The sequence below is a fragment of the Manis javanica genome, chromosome 7 (genome assembly GCF_040802235.1).
Source record: "Manis javanica isolate MJ-LG chromosome 7, MJ_LKY, whole genome shotgun sequence".
Taxonomy (NCBI): domain Eukaryota; kingdom Metazoa; phylum Chordata; class Mammalia; order Pholidota; family Manidae; genus Manis; species Manis javanica.
Window position 1 is genome coordinate 90,143,279 of NC_133162.1, and position 24,881 is coordinate 90,168,159.

Below are 24,881 nucleotides of genomic sequence, written 5' to 3' on the forward strand. Positions count from 1 at the left end.
CCATTAATGGACTAGAAAACAGAGAACAGGAATGCAGAGAAGCTGATGCAGAGAGAGATAAAAGGATCTCCAGGAATGAGACACTATTAAGAGAACTGTGTGACCAATTGAAATGGAACAATATCCACATTATACGGGTACCAGAAGAAGAAGAGAGAGAAAAAGGGATAGAAAGTGTCTTTGAAGAAATAATTGCTGAAAACTTCCCCAAACTAGGGGAGGAAATGACCTCTCAGACCACAGAGGTACACAGAACTCCCATGACAAGGGATCCAAGGAGGGCAACACCAAGACACATAATAATTAAAATGGCAAAGATCAAAGACAAGGACAAAGTATTAAAGGCAACCAGAGAGAAAAAAAGGTCACCTACAAATGAAAACCCATCAGGCTATCATCAGACTTCTCAACAGAAACCCTACAGGTTAGAAGAGAATGGCATGATATACTTAATGCAATGAAACAGAAGGGCCTCGAACCAAGCCTACTGTATCCAGCACGATTATCATTTAAATATGAAGGAGGGATTAAACAATTCCCAGACAAGCAAAGTTGAGGAAATTTGCCTCCCACAAACCACCTCTACAGACCATCTTACAGGGACTGCTCTAATTGGAGCACTCCTAAAAAGAGCACAGGACAAAACACCCAACATATGAAGAAGGGAGGAGGAGGAATAAGAAGGGAGAGAAATAAAAGAATCATCAGACCATGCGTATAATAGCTCAACAAGCGAGTTAAGTTAGACAGTAAGATAGTAAAGAAGCTAACCCTGAACTTTTGGTAACCACAAACTTAAAGCCTGCAATGGCAATAAGTACATACCTTTCAATAATCACCCTAAATATAAATGGACTGAATGCACCAATCAAAAGAAACAGGGTAATGGAATGGATAAAAAAGCAAGATCCATCCATATGCTGCTTACAAGAGACTCACCTCAAACCCAAAGACATGCACTGACTTAAAGTAAAGGGATGGAAAAAGATATTTCATGCAAACAACAGAGAAAAAAAAGAGGTGTTGCAATACTAGTATCAGACAAAACAGACTTCAAAATAAAGAAAGTAACAAAAGATAATGAAGGACATTACATAATGATAAAGGGCTCAGTCCGAAAAGAGGATATAACCATTATAAATATATATACACCCAATACAGGAGAACCAACATATCTGAAACAAATACTAACAGAACTAAAGGAGGAAATAGAATGCAATGCATTCATTCTGGGAGACTACAACACACCACTCACTCCAAAGGACAGATCCACCAGACAGAAAATAAGTAAGGACACAGAGACACTGAACAACACACTAGAACAGATAGACCTAACAGACATCTACAGAACTCTACATCCAAAAGCAACAGGATACACATTCTTCTCAAGTGCACATGGAACATTCTCCAGAATAGACCACATACTAGGCCATAAAAGAGCCTCAGTAAATTCCAAAATATTGAAATCCTGCCAAACAACTTTTCAGACCACAAAGGCATAAAACTAGAAATAAACTGTACAAAAAAAGCAAAAAGGCTCACAAACACATGGAGGCTTAACAACACGCTCTAAATAATCAATGGATCAATGACCAAATCAAAATGGAGATCCAGCAATATATGGAAACAAATGAGAACAACAACACAAAGCCCTGACTACTGTGGGATACAGCAAAAGCAGTCTTATGAGGAAAATATATAGCAATCCAGGCATATGCAAAGAAGGAAGAACAATCCCAAATGAATGGTCTAATGTCACAATTATCGAAATTGGAAAAAAAAGAACAAATGAAACCGAAGGTCAGCAGAAGGAGGGACATAGGAAAGATCAGAGAAGAAATAAATAAAATTGAGAAGAATAAAACAATAGCAAAAATCAATAAAACCAAGAACTGGTTCTTCAAGAAAATAAACAAAAAAGATAAGCCTCTAGCCATACTCATTAAGAGAAAAAGAGAGTCAACACGTATCAACAGAATAAGAAACGAGAAAGGAAAAATCACGACGGACCCCACAGAAATACAAAGAATTATTACAGAGTACTATGAAAACCTATATGCTAACAAGCTGGAAAACCTAGGAGAACTGGACAACTTCCTAGAAAAATACAGCCTTCCAAGACTGACCCAGAAAGAAACAGAACATCTAAACACACCAATTACCAGCAACGAAATTAAAGCGGTAATCAAAAAACTACCAAAAAACAAAACCCCCGGGCCAGATGGATTTACCTCAGAATTTTATCAGACATACAGGGAAGACATAATACCCATTCTCCTTAAAGTGTTCCAAAAAATAGAAGAGGAGGGAATACTCCCAAACTCATTCTATGAAGCCAACATCACCCTAATACCAAAACCAGGCAAAGACCCCACCAAAAAAGAAAACTACAGACCAATATCCCTGATGAATGTAGATGCAAAAATACTCAACAAAATATTAGCAAACCAAATTCAAAAATACATCAGAAGGATCGTACACCATGACCAAGTGGGATTCATCCCAGGGATGCAAGGAGGGTACAACATTTGAAAATCCATCAACATCATCCACCACATCAACAAAAAGAAAGACAAAACCCACATAATCATCTCCATAGATGCTGAAAAAGCATTTGACAAAATTCAACATCCATTCATGATAAAAACTCTCAGCGAAATGGGAATAGAGGGCAAGTACCTCAACATAATAAAGGCCATATATCATAAACCCACAGCCAATATTATACTGAACAGCAAGAAGCTGAAAGCTTTTCTTCTGAGATTGGAAACTAGACAGGGATGCCCACTCTCCCCACTGTTATTTAACATAGTACTGGACGTCCTAGCCACAGCAGTCAGACAAAACAAAGAAATACAAGGAATCTAGATTGGTAAAAAAGAAGTTAAACTGTCACTATTTGCAGATGACATGATATTGTACATAAAAAACCCTAAAGACTCCACTCCAAAACTACTAGAACTGATATCGGAATACAGCAAAGTTGCAGGATACAAAATTAACACACAGAAATCTGTAGCTTTCCTATACACTAACAATGAACCAATAATAAGAGAAATCAGGAAAACAATTCCATTCACAATTGCATCAAAAAGAATAAAATACCTAGGAATAAACCTATCCAAAGAAGCAAAAGACCTATATCCTGAAAACTACAAGTCACTCTTAAAAGAAATTAAAGGGGACACTAACAAATGGAAACTCATCCCGTACTCCTGGCTAGGAGGAATCAATATCATCAAAATGGCCATCCTGCCCAAAGCAATATACAGATTTGATGCAATCCCTATCAAATTACCAGCAACATTCTTCAATGACTTTGAACAAATAATTCAAAAATTCATATGGAAACACCAAAGACCCCGAATAGCCAAAGCAATCATGAGAAAGAAGAATAAAGTAGGGAGGATCTCACTCCCCAACTTCAAGCTCTACTATAAAGCCATAGTAATCATGACAATTTGGTACTGGCACAAGAACAGAGCCACAGATCAGTGGAACAGACTAGAGACTCCAGACATTAACCCAAACATATATGGTCAATTAATATACGATAAAGGAGCCATGGACATACAATGGCAAAATGACAGTCTCTTCAACAGATGGTGCTGGCAGAACTGGACAGCTACATGTAGGAGAATGAAACTGGACCATTGTCTAACCCCATATACAAAAGTAAATTCAAAATGGATCAAAGACCTGAATGTAAGTCATGAAAGCATTAAACTCTTGGAAAAAAACATAGGCAAAAACCTCTTAGACATAAACATGAGTGACCTCTTCTTGAACATATCTCCTCAGGCAAGGAAAACAACAGCAAAAATGAACAAGTGGGACTATATTAAGCTGAAAAGCTTCTGTACAGCAAAAGACACCATCAATAGAACAAAAAGGAACCGTACGGTATGGGAGAATATATTTGTAAATGACAGATCCAATAAAGGCTTGACATCCAAAATATATAAAGAGTTCACATGCCTCAACAAACAAAAAACAAATAATCCAATTAAAAAATGGGCAGAGGAACTGAACAGACAGTTCTCCAAAAAAGAAATACAGATGGCCAACAGACACATGAAAAGATGCTCCACATCGCTAATTATCAGAGAAATGCAAATTAAAACTACAATGAGGTATCACCTCACACCAGTAAGGATGGCTACCATCCAAAAGATAAACAACAACAAATGTTAGTGAGGCTGTGGAGAAAGGGGAAAGCGAGGCTGGTGGGAATGTAAATTAGTTAAACCATTATGGAAAGCAGTTTGGAGGTTCTCACAGTGCTCAAAACAGACCTACCATTTGACCCAGGAATTCCACTCCTAGGAATTTACCCTAAGTATGCAGCAATCAAGTTTGAAAAAGACAGATGCACCCCTATGTTTATCGCAGCATTATTTACTATAGCCAAGGATTGGAAGCAACCTAAATGCCCATCGGTAGATGAATGGATAAAGAAGATTTGGTACATATACACAATGGAATATTACTCAGTCATAAGAAGGGGAAAATCCTACCATTTGCAGCAACATGGATGGAGCTGGAGGATATTATGCTCAGTGAAATAAGCCAAGTGGAGAAAGAGAAATACCAAATGATTTCACTCATCTGTGGAGTATAAGAACAAAGGAAAAATTGAAGAAACAAAACAGCAGCGGAATCACAGAACCCAAGAATGGTCTAACAGGTACCAAAGGGAAAGGGACTGGGGAGGATGGGTTGGTAGGGAGGGATAAGGGGCGAGGAAGAAGAAGGGGGATATTAAGATTAGCATGCATAATGTGGGGGATGGGAGAAAGGGGAGGGCTCTACAACACAGAGAAGACAAGTAGTGATTCTAAAACATATTGCTATGCTGATGGACAGTGACTGTAAAGGGGTTTATAGGGGGGACCTGGTATAGGGGAGAGCCTAGTAAACATAATATTCTTCAGGTAAGTGGGATTTAATGATAACAAAAAAAAAAGCAGTTCCTGTGTGGTGACCTCCAGTGAGTTCTACACAATGATATAAAGGGCATATCAAAGTGTGGGCAAAGGGTCCGTATGTGTTTATACAGAAGATCAAAGCCTAATTGGGCTACGCAGAAAATGAACTGAGATACAATATGAAAAAGAACTTCCAACATCAGCACTCTCTGGAAAAGTCATACCAGAAGATGATCATCAAAAAGCCTCATCAAAGATCCAGGCGCTGCTACAGTTGTAGCTGCATTCATCCCACAGGTTCCTGGACTTGCCATGGGAATGAAGAAGGAGATATCTAAGCTGGCCTGTGCATACAGTAAAACAACAAATTTGACTGGGTCCATACTGTCGGAACTCAACCAAGAATTAGGAGAAGTGCAAGTTGTAGCGCTCCAAAATCTTACAACTACAGACTATCTACTGTTAAAAGAACATATGGGATGTGAACAGTTCCCAGGAATGGGTTGTTTTAACTTGTCTGATTTCTCTCAGACTGTTAAAGTACATTTGGACAATATCCATCATATCATAGATAAATTTTCACAAATGCCTAGGATGCCTAACAGGTTTTCTTGATTTCACTGGAGATGGCTGGTAATTATAGGTCTGCTTTGGTTATGTAACTGTATTCATATTATGTTAATGTGTGTGCACAATTTAATTAGTAGTTTAAAACCTATACATGCTTAAGTTACTCTACAAGAAGATATGTCAAAGAAATAATCAATCTTCCCAGGTTTTCTTCTGTCTGCTATTTCTATAGCTTTTCTTCTTCCTTCCTAATTACAACCCTTAAATAGAATTCGTGCCTCATATCGAATTTACTGAGTATCATAATTCTTCCAAGTGGTAAAGATACCTCAAGACAAATGCTGGGCATTGAAGCCACAGGGCATAAATCTGCAAAGAAGTAAAAAGCTAACCTTCTCAAACAATATTGCTTCTCTCTCACTAACGAACTTTACATTTCCCTGTATGGCCCCCGAAGATGACTGGTTAGCCAGAGATGGGTAAGATTCCTCAAGGTAGGAACAACCTAAGGCAGGCACAGTCACAGGGGGGGGCCATCAGGTGAGAAATTGGGGATCAACAGAGGTGAGGCTTAGAACCTCACCCCCTCTGTTTTGAGAGAAATCTTCTGCATCCGTGGATGTTTTGTTGCCCTTGTCTAGCTTGGATTAACACATAGTCTACAGGCACATACCTGATCATCTACATTTGCTCTCTTACAACACTAAACTATGTTTTCTACCTTTATCTTGCATCTACCTACCACTTCAGCATTTTATTAAAAACAAAAATAATAATAATAATTAAGGGAGAAATGTGGGATCCACATATAAATCAAGTATAAAAATCAAACGAATATTCATATTTGACCTGATTGTTTATAGTTCATAATGCATGATCAAAACTGAAAGTTTCTGTGATGACTGCCCTTGTACTGTTCACCATGTAAGAACTTATTCACTGTGTAAGAATTTGTTCACCATGTAAGAACTTGTTCGTTATGCTTCAGAAGATTGGAGACTGATGAGAATTAGGCTTGGGGTGGATTAATGATTGAGCATTGAGTCCCCTATGCTGGATTTTACTGTTGTTAATAACCATTTGATCAATAAATATGAGAGATGCCCTCTCAAAAAAAAAAAAGATTATATACAAGGCTTTTTTAATCTGTTAAAATTTATTTATCATCCAAATCATGGTACATGATTCCACGTTAGCAAATTGGTTACAGATATATTCAGGTTTAAGAAGTTTGCTGACTACCTAGAGACAGAATATATGCATGAAATACCTAACAGTGATGTCTGTCAATTAACTAGAGTCACAGCATGATGTGACTCCTAGTGATCCACACTGGGTCAGAAATAGGCATGATACTCCTCAGGGTGGATGGCTCTGCATCATCATCTCTGAGCCCCAAGAAGCACACATATGGCTGAGAGCCCTGCTGATGGCTCAGCACTGAGCCTGCCTTCTTACCTTCTTTTCTTGGCCCAACAGAGGGTGTTCAGAGCTCTGCCGGATCCCCATGGTGGAATACAAACTTGACAGTGAAGGCACCCCATGTGAGTACAAAACCCCCTTCCGGAGGAACACCACATGGCACCGTGTGCCCACCCCTGCCCTGCAGCCCCTGTCCAGGACCTCCCCTGTGCCCAGCACACCTGACCGACTGCAGTGCCAGCAGCTGCTCCAGCAGGCCCAGGCTGCCATCCCTCGCAGCACCTCCTTTGACCGGAAGCTGCCCGATGGCACGAGGTAATGCTGGAATTGTATCCTCAAGGCGGTCCTTGTGAAACTCAGCTTAGAACTTAAGGTTGTGTGGAGGAGCTTCTTACCCGGCTCAGTCATTTCTGAGTTCACTTGTTCTCAACAAGCTGGAAGGCAGGGTGGCAGGGCAAGCCAGGCTCCAGAGGCCACGTTGCAGGATCCATCTCACTGCTGGACCAGCGATGGTGCTGAGAACTTTCCGGTCTTACCTGTGTCCTGCCACCAGGGCCATGGCTTCCCTCTCCATCCAGGACCCTTGTGGTCAGCTGGCTCTCTAAACCATCTTGGGAAAGATAACCTGAGGAACCATTCTGCATGAACCTCCAGGTCTGAAGTGTGAACAGTTTCAAGTATCTATGAAACAAACCTGCATGTCAATTATTTAATCCCGTCATCCTGATGTGTGGAGTATTTTTTAACATTATCAGCATTTCTTTGCTTTTCTCTCTCACTTTATGCAGAGTGAGTTAAGTTTAAAATTAGTCATTCAGTGAGAGAATGCACTTGTTTAAAAATTAAATCCAGCAGCATCAGCAGCTGGTAAGAAATTTGGGGTGCATAGCTCACAGAGGTAGTTGTAAGTGAAAAGAGTAGTAAAGTCGTTGTTGATTCCTTCCCTTTTGCTTTAGCTTTCATGTAACTTGGCGCCAAGGAAACACCATGTGTTTCTTCAAAATGTCTCGTCAGGCTCTGGCCTAATAGAGTGCTGCAAGCTTGGGTACTGAGCCAGGCTGCTCACTCACTGTTACCTTGGGCCATTCCTATCCTCTCCTGTGTCCAATTTCTGCATCTTTTCCAGATGCAGAAGGTCTCTTAATAATAGAGACCTTCCAGGGCATTATGAGGATTCCATCAGTTGAAACTTGTAAACTGCTTAGAACCATTCCTGGCACATTAGTAAGCCTCTGTAGGTATTAAAATAATTAGTTAATAAAATTATAGCATGATCTTCTACTTTCTCCAGTTTATTCTTCCCAGGCTGAGTGCAGGGATGGTGTCACTTTAGTCTGATGTTAAATCATCTCGGTTCAGGGTCTCCTTGCTCAAGCCTCCACTGAGCTTATGAGCTATCCATGTTCAAAGAAGCACACATAGTCCTGGGAAAGGGCTGGCATCTGGAGGAAGGAAGCTTGCAGAATCTCCCTTATTAAAGTGGAACTTAGTAAATTCAGGGAAAAACCAGGAAGGCTGTAGTAGCAAAATGGAAACTTCACAGGCACATGTCCATCAAGCAGGTCTTTATGAGTGTTACTCATTTTTGTGTGTCTGAAATAAATAGGATTACATTCAATAGATGTATAAAAATAAATGGTTTTTCCCAAGTTAGAGTTTTCTCTCTACATAGGTTTTAAATGCAGAACCAAAACATGCCTTGCATTAAGTTTCATAGAACAAGTAATAGTAATGTTTTCATAACTCTGTGTTCTTGGGGGTTCTATTGCTATTCCATTTCCACCATCTCTGGGAATCATTATCTGTGCTTTAAATCTTCAGATGGTGAAGGCTTATTCCTGCCATGTCTCTTTCCTATAATAAATTGGCAACTATAAGCCACCTGATACCTCATGGTATCACCAATTTGTTTATCTGTCCACAATTTATTGTTTCTCATAGCAATGTGTATTTCCTCCTTTTCTTTGTTATTGTAAAAATGAATTTATTTGTAAAACAAAACAGGCCAGGTCCAGATGCTGATGCTCGGCAGATACCTCAGTGCCCTGTTAATGATTCTAGTCAACATTTCAGAAGTTCGCCCAGCAACCAGTCATCGTCCAGTGACCCTGGGCCCGGTGGAAGTGGACCATGGAGACCACAAGTGGGATACGACGGGTACCGTTCGCTTGTATCTTCCTGCTGGCCCCTGGGAGGGACTGGTTCCAGTGACTCAGTCAGAGGCATGGACTGTGTGCCTGCTGTGCATGAGGCCATTGGGGGATACAGAAGTGCCAGGTGGGCTTTTAATAAGTCCTGTCCAGGCCAGAGCTCATCATTTCTATGTAGGTAGTGCTCATTTGTCTGTATTCTGAGCTTGTCTATTTTTTTTTTTAATAAGGAAAGTCTTTCTGGACATGTGAAAATTAAGGACTTGAGGACTGTATAGGCAATGGCCCTTGGGAGTTACCTCCTCATTTAAATCGCTGACAAGGAATAAATTCACAGCCTCTACTGACAGTGGTTTTTTTCCAAAACACACCCCCACATCAAAGAAGTCAGGTTTAGCAAGTGACATCTTTTTCTGCCTCCTGTTTGAGAACAGCAGAAGGTTACCTCCCATGCCAGGCAGAGGACTGTCCCTTGTAGCATATGTGTGCGTGCTGTCCTAGAGCAGGGAGGTCACGTAAAGCCCAAGGACACGGGAGACACAGGGACTCTGAATTGAGTGATACAGAGAAAGCATATGAAATCAAGAGAAAACATTCATACGCTTTGTGAAAGATAAGGGCAAGGTTGGCACATTTGTGGTCCCTGAGGAGATGGCAGGTCAGGGGGCTCCCGGCAGCTGTGTTTCTGTGTGCTGCTTTGCAGTTGAGTCTCACCTGGGTGCACTGATTTGGAGGAGAGAAGGGCCAGGTCAGATGGGGAAGGGTGCTGGGGGAAGAGCAGCTTTCCCTTACTGCTCTCACCTGGGCAGGGGGACGGCATCTCCCTGGAGCCTTCTTACCTTCTGACTTGGGTTTAGAAGCTTAGCTAGTTACAGTCTGAGTTACACATTTCCTATCTTAGATAACAGGTGGACTTTTTAAAGTTGTATGTAAAGACATTTTTCTCAATTGAGTTGCATTTTTAAAAGTAGAGGGCAGCTTTTTGAATCAGTGAAGAAACCATTTCTGGCTTTTTCTGCACACCAGGATCTGTAACCCAGATTCTGTAAGGATCACTTTAAAATGAGGATATGTTTTCTGTGATTTCTTCCCTTTGTAAGATTATTTTGTTATATTTGGGGTTTTCGTTTCAAAAAGTCCACCTATATGTAGACTAGAGTTGGTCAATCTTATTTTCCTTTTCTTAAAGAATTTAGTATAGAGGAATACCGGTGCCTGTATTCTAGGCACTGGAAAACAAAGCCAAAACCAACAGCAGTGAGCTCTCCTCACTTGTTTGGGACAAGTGGTCTGACCTTGGGCAGCTCTTCTTCATCTGTAGACAGCTGTCATCCGAGGGTCTCTGGTGACCCAGTGGTAAGACTGGAACCTGCCATTCCAGACGTATGGGGCTGACAGACTCTACATTGCCACAGGCCAGAAGGAACCCCTAATGCAGGGTCTTCCTCCAGTTACCTGTTGGAGCCAGCCCATGGGCTGGCCGGTGGGTGACCTGGTGAGCAGCCAGGCCTCAGCTCCACGCTCTTTGCAGGTGCCAGTCTCCTCTGCTGCTTGAGCACCAGGGTGCAGGCCCTCTAGAGTATGATGGAGCCCAGGAGCATGAGGACCCCATGGAAGGAGGCAGGCACCCAGGTAATGAGACACTGGGCTGTGGACCCTGCTGGCCTTCCCCTCCCCTCCCCTCTTGCTTTGTCCCCTGGCATTGCTCGTTTATCTGTGTGCTCACTCAGCACATGCTTGGGGAGCATGACTGTGCACATGCTGACATGGTCAGTCATGGCTGGGGAGCCAGTGCCAACAGAGGTCCCGCCTTCTGTCATGGTGGAGCTGTTTGTGACTCCAGTAAGCCCTAGAACCACAATCCTGTGCATGTTCACCAAACCATTTGTTCAGCTTCTTGTGTTCTTTGCTCCTTTGTTAACACTAGAAATAGATACTCAACCCTTCTCTCTTTATGTGACAGAAACCAAATGGCATGGCCCACCTTCCAAAGTCCTGAGTTCGTATAAAGAGCGAGCCCTGCAGAAGGATGGGAATTGCAAAGATTCCCCCAACAAGCTTTCTCATGTAAGTTCTTTGTGCTCATAACTGATCACCCACCCAGCCATTCTGATGCTGCTCGGTATCCATTTATTAGCATTATGGTCAGGGATCCTTTGGGGCATGTCATTTACCACATAGGTCTCTTAGAGGTGAGATAAAGAAGTAAATAAATAAAAACAAAGTTTTCTTTTTTCCTTTGTTTCCTTGATATATAAAGAATCTCAAAAGAAGATCACACAGTAAATTACCGGCAAAACCAAGCATATATCCACAGCCTTTTGATCCTTGATATCCAGTGTAATAGTTACTAAATCGTGTTCCTGTTTTTCATCTGTCCACCTGTTGGTATAATACAGAGGTGGTGTGTGTGGTCAGACACCCCGCCTGTCGCCGACCACTCCGTACCCAGTCACAGACAACTCATGGTGACAGCAGCAGCTGGCTAGCATGGGTGGTGTCCTAACCATGCCCAGCACACTGTTCCAGTCACTTGTGCATGTTTTACTCTTCACAAAATCCCTAGAGGGTAAGGCTCATCAATGAAACAAAATGCTCAGCTGAACGTGAGGGCATGAGCTGTCAGTTGTTACCAGGTAAAGCCAACTACTTCACAGATGAAGAAACTGTATGGGCTCCTGATGCAGTGTTTCCTATTTGTTCACATGCCACTGAGCTTCAAGCTGAGCATTAGTAAACTTACGGGACAGTCCTTCCCTCACAGCATCCCTTTGATTCCACCTTTACAAACTTCTAACAGTGGCTTAAGCAAAGGGATAGGAGTAGACTTGAGAATGATAAAAAGATCAAGGGGACTTGCTTAAGGATCTAATGGGATGGAATGACAGAAGAAAAGGCTAGGCCACTTTACATAGATCAGGGCATGACTGTTTTTGAATTCACAGTGCGTGGCTGATGCCTCAGGTCTGGCTGATTTCTCAGGCTATGAAGAGGAGCCATGCCTGTATGAGCACATCAGTCAGATGGGAACATTGATTCTGTTCTCTTGATGTCTTCCAGTGACCACAAAGCAATCTTGTTAGCATTGGGGTAGTCTCTGACTTGGGCCCTTTTGGAGAAATGGCTTATCCTTATATTGCGCTTTGCAGCTGCAAAGTGCTTCTGCATCATCTGGGTCTGTACATCAATCATCTGAGCTCAGTATTATAAGCACAGAGAGGAGCTAAATGACTGCCAAAGGCCTACCACTGTGATTCAAGCCCAGGGCTTTGCCCCAGTCCCAGGGCTGACACTGTAATTTGTCACAGAGGAATTTTCTTGATAAAAAGCTTCTATCCTCCTTTGATTAATTGTCTATGTGCATTCCCAGTTTATATAACCTTCACTGTTTATATTTTGGTTAGCGACACCATGGCAAGACTTTGGTGCTTCATGCACAAATCATTGAACAAAGACTTGAAAAGATGCCCATTTCATTTAAGACGAATTATGGGAGGAATTATGAATCAAGGACTTTTGCATAAATCAAGATTTTTTAAAAAATTCTATCATTGCCTCACTTAAAGAGGGAGTAAAAAGAGTGTGGGTGAGGTCATTTGGTTTGTAGTTTTTTGAGTCTGGGTGAGAATGACTGCTTTCTTAAGGAAGCCGAGTATGGCATTCATTAAAGCCTTCTCGTTTCTTCTTCCAAGATTGGAGATAAAAGCTGCTCCAGTCACTCCAGCAGCAATACACTGTCCAGTAACACCTCCAGCAACAGCGATGACAAGCACTATGGGTCTGGGGACCTGATGGACCCTGAATTGCTGAGGCTGACCTACATCAAAGGTGCATCCACTGACAGTGGCATCGACACCGCCCCATGCATAGCCACTGCAGTCCTCGGCCCCGCGCACCTGACAGGCAGCAGGTCCATGGTCCATAGTCAGGCAGAACAGTGGGCTGACGCTGCTGACATCTCGGGGCCTGAGGAGGAGCAAGTGAAGATGTACACAGTCCACAGCTATGCACCCACCATCTCTGCTGGCACCACTGCAGACGGCAGCCTGGGTGACCTCAGTGAGATCTCTTCTCATTCCAGGTAGGTGCTCACCAGCACCTGCTTACACCTCCTGTGCATCCTGGTGCATCAGCTACTGGGGTGGGAGTAGGGTCCTAAAATAGGAACAATGTGAGCAGGTGAGATGGGCTGTCACCTTTTTAAAGGGCTTATTTCTGAAGTCTGAAATTTATATATAAATAAGTCATTGTTTATAATTTTATTTTTCTTTCTCTTTAAATTTGTGAGAAAACTGTGTAGAGATGTTAATTGCTCTCATCAGGCCACTCACCTCTCCCAATTCAATTTGTGGTCCCTAGAGTTTTAAGAGAAGGAGTGGTGAGCTAGACAGCACCCAGGTCGTAATGAACGGTCATGATGGCTGCCTCTGCACTGTCTGTGTGCAGCCCAGGGTCTTCTCTGTGTTCGGAGGCTGAAAGGGACCTGACGTGTTGTGTTCGCGTTATATCTATCACTCGATGCAGCTCCATGTTGAGGGGTAGGCATTCAAGGATTTGTTGAGTGAAGGCATGAACTCTAAGAAGAGTGCTTGAGAAACGTGTGCTGAGTTATAGCCCCCTGGGGAGGTAGATGGCATGAGGGATCAACTCTTCTCAGTTGGCAGTCCCAGGAGACCAGGCCCACAGTCTTAATACTCTAGTTTTCACCGTCACCGCCTCCAGCCCCAGCACACACACGCCTACTCCCAGCTGCCTCTTCCCTGGATGGATAAGGCTAGTACAGAACTATGAGTACAGAACATTCCAGGACTGTACTGAGGAGGGGGAGGGAGGACCTCGCACTCTTTAGGACAAGCTGTGGTGACGTGAGGAAAAGGCAGGGTGGGGTGGAGCCCCGTGCAGGGATTGCCCAGTAAGCAGGAGAAGCATATACCTAGTAGGACTCCTGCTGCTCAGTTCTTTTAATTCAGTAAAGCCATTTTTTAATTCCTGTGAGGGCAGGGCACTTAGATGAGAGGTCAGAATGCAGAGCAGTATTCATATTAGCCTAAGCAAGATTTGGAAAGTGTAATAAATCAAATGCCAAAAAAAATATACCCATATTCTGGATTCTCCTATAAATGGCTCATGTGATTATCTGTTGTTTACCATTATTCATGTCATCATACCCTTCTTTTAGTACACATGATTGGAGCATGGCAGTGAAACTCTAAGATATGAACTTCAGAAGGAAAGGATTCATGAAAAGCTATTGCCAACACTCTAGAAAGTTTACCAGCTTCAGAGAATTTTTATAGTGATGTCTAAAAATTAAAGTGATATCTATACTGCTGCTAAACACAGCTTTTTACCATATTGCTCAACAAATCAATTCAGTAAATTTGTACTTAGAGTTTAACTTTGAGATATTTTACTCTTGGGGTAAAAGACACTTTTAACCAAGTCTGAATTAGGAAAATATCTTTTATAAAAACAAATGGAAAAACACATAGGGATTGGGACCAAGCTATCCCTATTCTTACTCAGTTCGGTAATTTCAGGGGGGAAACATGAACCTTAACTATAAAACATCTCAGGGATAATCAAAGGCTTTAAAACCATGATGACTACAGTCACTACAGGCAGGCACAGCCCTTCTTTGTGCTCTGCATGGGAAACTAAAGCCCTACCTATTATGGGGACAATTGAGAAGTTAGAATCTGGGCTCTATCTTAGATAGCAGTATTGCATTAATGCCTGATTTCCCTAGTGTGACAGTCATGCTGTTACTGTGTGGAAGGATGTCCTTACTTTTAACAAATACATGCTGCAAAATAGGAGTATGATGTTACCAGGTTTGCAACTAACAAACAGTTTGGAGTAACCCATAGGGAAAGGAATTGTGCAGACCTAGTAAGGCTGTTAACAGTCGGTGTATGAAGGGCATATGGATGCTACTCGACTGCTTTTATAACCTTCGTTTTTCAAAATTAGAAGCTTAGGGAAAAATAAACAGGCCTTCAGAGCCCATTGCCTGGCTGTGGAGTTTTCATGTTAAAGGGTTTATTTACTAAGGGTGTGTACCCCAGGAAATGGGAGGCGCTCATTCACTGCTTTCCCAGTACCTGTCTCATCCTTGTGTATTTCTTAGGTGGCTTTGGACATAGGAAAGCAGTAAAACATCTCCCCCAGAGCCCACAACTTAGAGCCCAAAGTGAGGGAGCCTGGAGTCACACTCAGCAGCACCCAACTGACTGCCAGCTTCCTAGGAGTACATGAGGTGTTCTTCCTGTTTGTTTTCTTCTTTAGTTTCTCAAATATCACAGTGTCTCCAGTATGTAAAGACTGAAAAATGGGTTCATTACCTCTTCCATCATTATGCCGCTTGCCCTTCTTTTTAGTAAAAATATATGCTAGTCAGGTTTCAGAGTAAGATTATATTTTATCATCCCAGGGAGCTTGCTACCTGGGGACCCCATGGTAAACTCTTTCAATAGCAAAACTTACTTATGAATAATTTCATGCTGGTCTTTTAAAATTTAACAACATTTGTATCATGCTTATCCTGGCATTATATCGTACCAAGCACATTCTGAGTGCTCCACTAATATATTAACTCAGCCTTCAAAACAAATTTCTGAGGGTGGATACAGTTGTTGTCCCATTTTACAGGTGAGAAAATTGACATTAAGAAACTGGCTGAGAGTTTCTCACTGCTGCATGACAGAGCCAGCATGGGGTCCCAGGCAGTGTGACCCCAGAATCCTCAAATTGCACTTGGGTGGCACCTTTTCTGAAAGTGCAGCTTGCCTGCCTTTCTGCACTCTGACATTAGAACTGTAAACATTTAAAAATTTCGCATTTGTAAAATAATTCCTTATCTCTAGTTTTGCACATTTTTCATAAAATATTACATTGTTGACCTTCTTGAATTAAAAAAGATTTCTGGACTTCTGTATTTCCAGGGACGGTCATATAGTCAGTGGGGAAGTCCTGCCCTCAGTCTAACTACTGACTTTCTGAAAAAATGTTTGTTGTTTTTAGAGGTTCTGCCTTTTAAATATTATTTTCTTGCTCTTGTATTGCATGATAACACAGCGAATACCCATCTAACTACTACAGCAGAAGGAATTGGCATTTCAGGGTCAGAAGACCCCTGTGTCCCCCCACTCACATCTGCTTCTCTTCTCCCTCCAGGTGGCCATTAACCCAGCTTTCATGATACTCATTCCTTCACTGTTCTTTATAGTGTTACTACTATTACATATATTCCTGAATGCATATTGTTAATTTTGCCTAATTACGAACTTTATTAAAAAGGGGAATCACACTCGATGTACTTAGTGATTTACTTCTCTTTCTACATTATATCTCTGTGATTCACCAAGTTGTTGTCTGTACCCTCAGTTCATTCGGTCATGGAGTATTCCCTTTATTCATTTGTGTTTACTAATTGACCATTGACTGGGGAGCTATTAAGATCAGTGCTCCCATCAATACTGTCACCTGCTTATGATCACATGTGTTGGGGGGTATACACTTAGGAGCAGAATTGCTGGGTCCTGTGCTATGCAGGTGCACACCTTTACAAGTAATGCCCAGATGCTTTCCAAACTGTTTGACTTTTTCCTCCCATCAGCAGTAGGGGAGTGCCCAGTGCTCCAGATTGGCGGACACTGGGCACTTACTATCAGCATTCCCACTTTTGCTGATCAGGTGAGTGTGTTGCGATACTCTATTATGGTTTGCAACTGGCATTTCTCTAGTGACAGCTGAGGTTGAGCACCTTCTCCTAGGTTTATTCACCATTTGAATTTCCTCTCTTTTGGAGCACCAGGTTAAGCATGTTGCTCATTTTTCTATTATATTCCTGTGGCTGTGTTTTTAACATCCCCCTGGCCACAGACATACAGTTTGCACATGAGCATCAATAGCCTGTGGAAAATGAGGCATTCTAGCAAGACACACGGTAGGAAAATGGCTGTCTCTGCCTCACTCTGCCTGATTTTGCTCACAGAGAAGGACAGGAATAAAGCCTTGTGGCTCTGGGTTTGGTAACATGCCAGCTCCACTGAACTCTGATGTGGTTCAGCTTTCTCTGGTTTTCTCTTCAGCGGCTCACACCACTCAGGAAGCCCTTCAGCTCACTGTTCCAAAAACAGTGGGTCTCTGGATACATCCAAAGTCTACATCGTGTCTCACAGCGGCGGGCAACAGATCCCTGGGTCCATGTCCAAGCCCTACCACAGACAAGGGGCAGTGAACAAATATGTCATTGGCTGGAAGAAATCAGAAGGCAGCCCGCCACCTGAGGAGCCCGAAGTGACTGATTGTCAGGGGTAAGGTGGCTGGCAGGTCTTCGTAGGTAACTTCATACATTTGGGGGGATGGACTAAGCAAATGTGTTTTTCCCCCAAGAGAAATACATTTTCTAAAAAAGAATAATCTAGAAACATATTTGTAAACCCTTTAAATGTTGGCATTTATAGTTCTCTTTACAAGTCTTCTCTTTCCTTAATTTTTGCATATAAAATTAAAAGAAAATTGTTTTCTGTTGTTACATTAAAACAGCTGCCTGCAATACAGGAGTCGTAGTAATGTGCTATTGATGGTGTGAGGGTAGAGCCTGTAAATAAACAAGTTCAAGGACAGTCTGAATTTCCAGAGTCCGTGACTGTGTTTTTTAAAGTTGTTATGTATGTGACATCATAAAAGAAAAGGTATTTTGCCTAATTTTAACATGACTTTGATTTCCCTTTCAGTTGTAGGGCTTTGTGGGGGCAGGTGGGAGGGATGTTTTATATCTGTTTGAAAACAGAAAAAAAATGCTAATAACCCATTTTGTAGCACTGTGAAGATTATGCCATTATCTCTTTGAAGAGACAAGAAATCACATTTCAAGAATGTGGAGCAAGGCTGGTCAGAGCTATGTAGCTGTTGGTTTGCTTATGTTTTAAAAGAAACTTAAAAAAAATAACTATGACGTCCCTGTGCTTTGCTGTGTCTGCCCACACTGATAGCATGATCAGAGCTCCTGGGTGCATGGGGCCACACTGACTTGCAGAAAAACTCTTTTAGATCTTAAGGTTGGCCAGTGAGTAGGATCACTTTTTTTCCTTTAAAAAGGATCCCACTTCCTAAATATGGTTAGCATAATACTGCCTTCTGGAGGAAAAGTCATTTTAATGCTAAAATCAAGTGTGGACATCATGTCAATAATTGCAAATGAGTTACTTAGAGAGGAATTGCATAGTAATAACTGCACCTTTTGATCATAAATGCAAATGTTCTAATGACATTGTTGGTATTTCTATCAGAGTCTTCTGGGTGCCTCACAGTAATTCTCTTCTGCCTTTTAAGTCATTTGCATTTCAGTGTGAGCACTGTGTTTTAGGAAAGGGCTCTCTTGAAGAGTCGGGAAAGGGAAAAAGGAGTCCATTTGGGTATTTTTCATTCAAGAGTACCCCCCAGAATTTGTGCATTTTAACTCATGGCTGTGGTGACAGCAACTTTAAGGAAATGCGAGGCAGCATCTTTAACGTTGTGAGAAAGAGGTTCGCGTCCCTGGGGCAGGGCAGTTATTTCCCATCACACATGAGCTTAGTGCTGGGATTTGAACCCAGGCCTCCAGGGCCTCAGGCCAGATCTCTTTGCAGTGTATCATGTCATCCGTCAGGTGTAGCAAGCATGCCAGGCCTGTCCAGCTAAGCAGAGTGCTTCTAAAATGAGCAACTACTCTACTTAATGTGGAAATGAAGACTGTAGGACCTGCCGTTATCCTGGGCTGCACCAACTACATCACACCAGTCTCACCAAACCACTAAAGAATCAGTTAGAAGAAACAACAGCCAAGTACAGTGTTTGAACCACTGAGAATTAGAGAATATTAGTGTCTCCCTGTGCACAAAATAGAAACTCAGCTGTACCCTCCAGAAGTTTCACATGACTCTGAGATTGCCAGGTACTTCTTTAAAATCATAATGTAGAACCCTCACTGATTATTTTGTTAATAACATAACCTTATGTTTTAAAATGCAGCTAACAAGAGCCGCTCTTTCATTTCCAAGGGAGCCTTGGAGGACTGCAGCTGTGGCCTGTTTTTCTCCTCTGTGGTTCACCAGTTGGGAAACCATTCTGCTCACTGGTCCAAAAATAGAGGGCTTCTAGATATGTTCTTCTGTCGTGATCAACACTGCTGTGTTTATCTGTGTGAAAAGTGGTACTAGGCATGGGAGATACACAGCAGCCCTCCGGCCCCATTTTCAGGAATCCCCAGTGGGATGGGGGAAAAGTACAAAGATGAGATTACTGATTGCAGTACCGCATCACCTCCTCACAGAACAGTATTCCATGACACATGACATCGATTATGAAAGAGTGACGCCCGTTTTAGTTGCATGTTTCCTAACCTGTCCTGAAACCTGCTCTCCTTTCACTATTCTCTGCCCAATTGGTCATCAAGTCAGATACAGGTTCTGTCCCAGACTCCACACTGCTACCCGCCTCTCACTGGTTCTCCATAGTGTCCATCACCTCTCCATGTCTCTGGCCTCGACTCCATCACCCCGGGTCCTTGCCCCTCTTCCCTGACTATGTGGGGCACCTTACCTGGTTTCCACCCACTTTCTGTATCGTTTTGCAGAAAAAAACCCTATATGTTTTTTTGTCCTTCTGATATTCAAAGTTTATTTGCTTCTCCATTTGTAGTCTTTCTAGACCCTTATATCTTCAGAGTAACAGCTTAGCACAGCACAGGTAATCCTCCTGAATTTATCCCATACCTGATTCCAAACCCCATCCCCATCCATCCCGCCCCCTACTCTACCTGTTAGCTCTACTCTTACTGCCCCAGTTGATTTTTTTTGTCCCCAGCCTCTGTGCCTCCATCCATGCACTTCCCTCTGCCTAAATGCCTTTCCCAAGTTTCTGACCCAGTTTCCTGAAGCCAGCACCCTTCCAACCTGGCCTTTCTCTGCACCTCTGTCCCAACCCTGTGACTTCCCGCTCACCTCTATGCCTAGTGACTGATAGAGAGCAGACCCTCTGGAGCATACTGATGTATCATTTGGTAGTTTTAATAAAATTACTAATTCAGCAGAAAAGGCTAGTGATTTTTATTCAAACACCAGGGAAAACAAGAATAGCATGTTTTATTAGTGGCTACATGTCATAGTTTTTATCTGTGAGTTATTGACAGCACACAGGCTTTCCCCTACCTCCTTCCCAAAGCAAATAGGGCCTGGGGCTCTTGAGCACCTCCCACCTCCAAATCCCAGGATCAAAAGCTGGCCCCTTGGACACGCTTTTCCCAAAACCTCCCTCACCTTTTTCCCTTTGCACACGCCATGGTCACCAAATCTCCAGGCATGTTTTAAAGGTTTTAAAAGCCTCTTTTCACAGCCAATGTTTGCTCACGTTGTTGGTGTTGCTGGGGCTTCAAAAACTTAGAAGTGTGGGGAGGTCTGACCTGTCTCAGAAACAAATCAGATGCCATGGGGATTTCCAGATAAATCATTGTTAATTTTGAGCACTTGAGTTTTATTCTGATAATTTCCCCTGAGCTGTCATACTGTGACATGATAACCTGGCCTTTGAAATAGAGTCATCTCCGTGACATGTGGTAACCTACACACCATCCCTGTTGCTGCTGCATTGGGCCAGAGATTCCTAGAGTGTTAGGTTCCAGGTCATGGGGCAAAGAGCCCTCACTCCTGCTGACAGCACAGCCACGGATTGTCACTGTGCACTCAGGAATGTTTGCTTGCTCAGTTTGCATTTCCAGAGTAACCCTTTTAAAAAGGACTCCCCCTTTTTCTCCCTGGAAAAGAGCTGAAAACAGTAATTCAGCTAGACAGTTTTTATATTTTGTTGTCCATAAATACATTTTTATATACTGATAATTAAGGGAGACAGCTGCTTTATTTATCCAAACAGCTTTCTGAAATTCCTGATAATAAAACATACTTGGCACATGCCTGAATTAATTACTCTTAAACTTCAAGCCCCCTCGAGTGTGTCTCTCTTGGTTGCCTATGTGAGAAATGGGGTGTGGCTGTCCAACTGCAGGAGAAGCGCCCTCTCAGGTTCTTGAGAAGCACAGGGCTCTTCCTTTGAAGGACAGAGGATAATCTGATGAATTACCGAAACTGCTTTTGCTGACATAGATTAGGAAAGGGAAGGAAAGGGAAAACACAGCCTTAGTTTTAAAGTTGGCTATATTTTTTCTCATCCCGGGCTTAGAGGATTTGATTTGTTTCTGAATTATTCAGAAATCTAACTTTGCAGTTGAGCTCAATTCACAAATGTAAAATGACATGGGGATCTAGAGCAAATGCAGTAAAAATGAGCTGACTTAATAGTTCAGAATTCTGTATATGTGGTGGTTGACACTGGTTACCAGACTTGAATTCTTAAGACTCTAGGCACTTTACAAATAGGCTGACCTCTTCTCCTAATTCCCCTTGTGGTTTGTGTCAACAGGCTGTATGACGAGATGGATCTCATCTCCACAGCAACTCAGCATCAGACAGTGGTGGGAGATGCTGCTTCAGAAACTCCACATGTTCTGTCAAAAGAAGACTTTCTGAAATTGATGCTTCCTGACAGCCCCTTAGGGGAGGAGAGGAGAAGGAAGGTTAGTGACTTCTGTGGGGCTTTGAAGTTACCAGAAACACTAAAGAAAGCCTAAAAAGACTCTACAGTTTTCAGAGTACTCTGCATGCCTTATACCTTCTGATCCTGCCATCAGCCCTGGGCCATCAGGCTTGCCAACTGCATTGTTCATTCTACCAATGAACAATGTGAGCCTGGAAGAGGTTAGCAAGGGCAGCTTCTAGCCTAGATAGAAGTAGCTAGAGTCAGGCTGGTCTGGCCTCGAATCCCAGCTATGTGACTTTGTGCATGTGATTTGACCTCTGGGCCCAGCATCCTCCTCTGAAAAAAGGAGCTATTACGTGTACTGCAGAGTTAACAGCAAACTCCGAAGTACCATGGCAGAGCCTCATACAGTACCTGGACACACAGGTGATCAGAGACAGTAGCTGTTAAAATTCATACCACCTGATTTTTGCTCCAGAATTCTATCCTCTGCCCTAAGCTGTCCATCTTTGATGTAATCCTATTCTGGCAATAGGCTAGAGTTAGATATCATAGTATCTGATCGGCATTATAAATAGGATGGAACTTGCACCATGCCATGCGCAGCAATTCCAAGGGAAGGTCAGTCTTCTAAGCCAAGCCCACTTTGAGTGACACACCCTCATTCACAAGGCAGCAGTGCCTAGTTGATGTTAGATTCCTTATTGTTCTTATTAGTTTTAATTTCATTATTGTCATTTCTGAAACCACTTGGTTAAATAATGAAAAGTATGCAAAGGGATTCATAGGTAATTCAGCCTGGTCTCCTCTTTCAGCAAGTCGTTCTGGCCCCAAGTGGTTCACAGACATGTCTGGTAGCAGAGTCAGGAATGGAGGCCAGATCTTCTATCCCAGTGTGCCCATCTTGTCCACATGAAAAAAAGAAAAGAAAAAAAAAATCAGACAACGCTGTATTGAGTGTGGTAGGAGTAAACAGCAAGTCTTTGCAGTTCTTCTTCCTATAATAAAACAATACTGCAATTAACCTAATTGTGTTCTTAGAATAACATTCTAATTAGATACTACCTCAAAGCCGCTTTAATCTGATCTGCCTGTAATCATGTTCTCAAGAACCTGCTGGTTGTGTGTGAAGAAGGAATCCCCAAAGAACTCGATCAGAGTGAGCCTTTTTTTTAACGTATATCAAATCATGTATATGGAACTGTATAAGCTTAGGTGCAGACTTTGGTACAAAAAGTGCAGATAGCTTTCTTTCAGTAGGAATGAGCTTCTCCTTGACATTTTTTTTTCTTTTAGGACAAATCACCTTTTCATAGTATAAATTTACCTTTGTAGTCAGTCCTCTCACATTTGTTACCATTCATCAGTCAGTCGGACAGACTTGACAGTATGGAAGAAACACATACAATAGAAGTTTATTTTTAGCTTTCTTGCTACATTCACAAATGTAAATGGCCACTTCTATATTTGATGCAAACATTATGGCTTTTACTATTGTTTTTGTAAAAGGACTGTGGCTCAGTGTGCAGAACTATGTGGAAGGTCAATTTGGTATCATCTTTCTTTGGGATTTGACTGCCTGCTTCTGCAGTGTGAATTTTCCTCACTCTGTGATTTAACACAATAATTCTAATGGTTCCTTTAAATCTGGTTATGATTGATTACTGTAACTCAATTTTCAACAATTGTAACAGACTTTTGTGAGTGATATGTTCAAGCAGGCAGTTAGAGATTACTGGACTGACATCAATTTTCTTGAGCCTGTTCATAAAGCTAATAGTCAAGATTAATTTTATTATTATTTAAATGAGATTAAACCTCACATGCAGTTGATAAGTACAGAAATTGCCTAGTATTAAAACGTAGTCGTTTCAGATGAAAATCAACCCAGCAGTATGTGTGGTTTTGCATAACTGTTGCCTGAAATGGCAACCTTATATATTTCCCAAAGCTGTCACTGCTTTAAGGCCAGGGAGGTTCCATTTAACATTTCAGAATTAATAAAGCTGTGCATTTGTAACTCATGATAACATTTCTCAGAATGTCAAAGGAGGGAAACATGCAAATCCAGTAACTGCTCAGGAGCCTTTGTACATTTGCCTAGATGACCCGTGTGCCTGGCTAGCTCTTCATGCCTGCCTGGGAAGCTTGGGCGCTCACACAGTGCACGGCTGTAGTCAGTGCGTTCCATGCTTCCGTGTCTGTCTTCTCACCCTCTCCGCACGTTTAGTTCTCCTTCTACGGGAACCTGTCTCCACGACGCTCGCTGTACCGCACGCTCTCTGATGAGAGCATATGCAGCAATCGCAGGGGGTCCTCCTTTGGCAGTTCCCGAAGTTCGGTCCTTGACCAAGCCCTGCCCAACGACATTCTGTTCAGCACCACACCGCCCTACCACAGCACGCTGCCGCCCCGAACCCACCCCGCGCCCAGCATGGGCAGCCTGAGAAGTAAGTACAGCTGGGAGCTCCAAAGTGGGCCCAGCACTGGGCCTGCCTGGGGGGCTCTTCTCGCTCCCTCTGCTGGAGGCTGTGGTGGGGGGAAGGGGCGGTTGTGGCTTTTTTTTAAGCCTGTATCATTGGGTGGTATGTTTGCTTTTCTTCCCTTTGTTTTTTAAGTAATTTTTAAATATGAAAGCACCAGAGTGATTATTTGTTAAAAGTTAAAGCTGCACATGTCTACCAATTTTGAGGAAAATTGAAAAACTCATATTAAACATTTCTATCAAGTTAGTGACCTTCACACCATGTCTCAGCTGTCCACAAGGAAAAATCATCTAAAATCTGATTTTATAAAAAAGAAACTGTAGTGCAGGGGCTAGATTTTCTGGTGGGCAGAGAGCAAAGAGAAAGTTTGGTGTTCTAGCTTTTTATTTCCATCTTCTTGATGTTCGATATCTGATATTTGGTGATGGGTAGGGTGGTGGATGGGCGTCAGGTAACCTGGAGTTTTGACATGCCTTTCCCTGAGGTGGCAGCATATCCTTATGCTCATCACTTAATGTTCTCTGTCCATTTTACTTCAGTGTACTGGTCACGGGTTGGCTAGATCATTCCTACATGATTTTCCTTCATATCCTAAAATCTTTGATTTTTATACACTGTCAATTCCTTGCTAATGAATCAGTGTTGCAGGGTGATTTTTTTCACATTTGTGTTATTTCCTTTTGTTAATTTCTATTGCACAGGGAGAATGAGGATTCAATCAGAAGTACATTCATTGTCAGGGTTCTTTT

General features: G+C 42.3%; 1 protein-coding gene across 18 annotated transcripts in view; it reads left to right on the plus strand.

Moving 5' to 3' along the window:
* Nucleotides 1-24,881, plus strand: part of SIPA1L2 (signal induced proliferation associated 1 like 2) — a 300,638-nt gene that overhangs the window by 209,029 nt on the left and 66,728 nt on the right. For 13 of the 18 annotated variants that reach the window (XM_037025563.2, XM_037025562.2, XM_073241286.1 and 10 more), the window contains 8 exons: nucleotides 6,978-7,235; nucleotides 8,925-9,077; nucleotides 10,602-10,702; nucleotides 11,034-11,137; nucleotides 12,763-13,151; nucleotides 17,164-17,388; nucleotides 21,530-21,683; nucleotides 23,877-24,096. In XM_037025563.2, the coding sequence (XP_036881458.1) occupies nucleotides 6,978-7,235; nucleotides 8,925-9,077; nucleotides 10,602-10,702; nucleotides 11,034-11,137; nucleotides 12,763-13,151; nucleotides 17,164-17,388; nucleotides 21,530-21,683; nucleotides 23,877-24,096 (1,604 nt within the window). Of the gene's footprint in view, nucleotides 1-6,977; nucleotides 7,236-8,924; nucleotides 9,078-10,601; nucleotides 10,703-11,033; nucleotides 11,138-12,762; nucleotides 13,152-17,163; nucleotides 17,389-21,529; nucleotides 21,684-22,461; nucleotides 23,783-23,876; nucleotides 24,097-24,881 lie in introns of those variants that run through there. The other 5 variants (XM_037025567.2, XM_037025570.2, XM_037025566.2 and 2 more) reach the window with 4 other exon arrangements.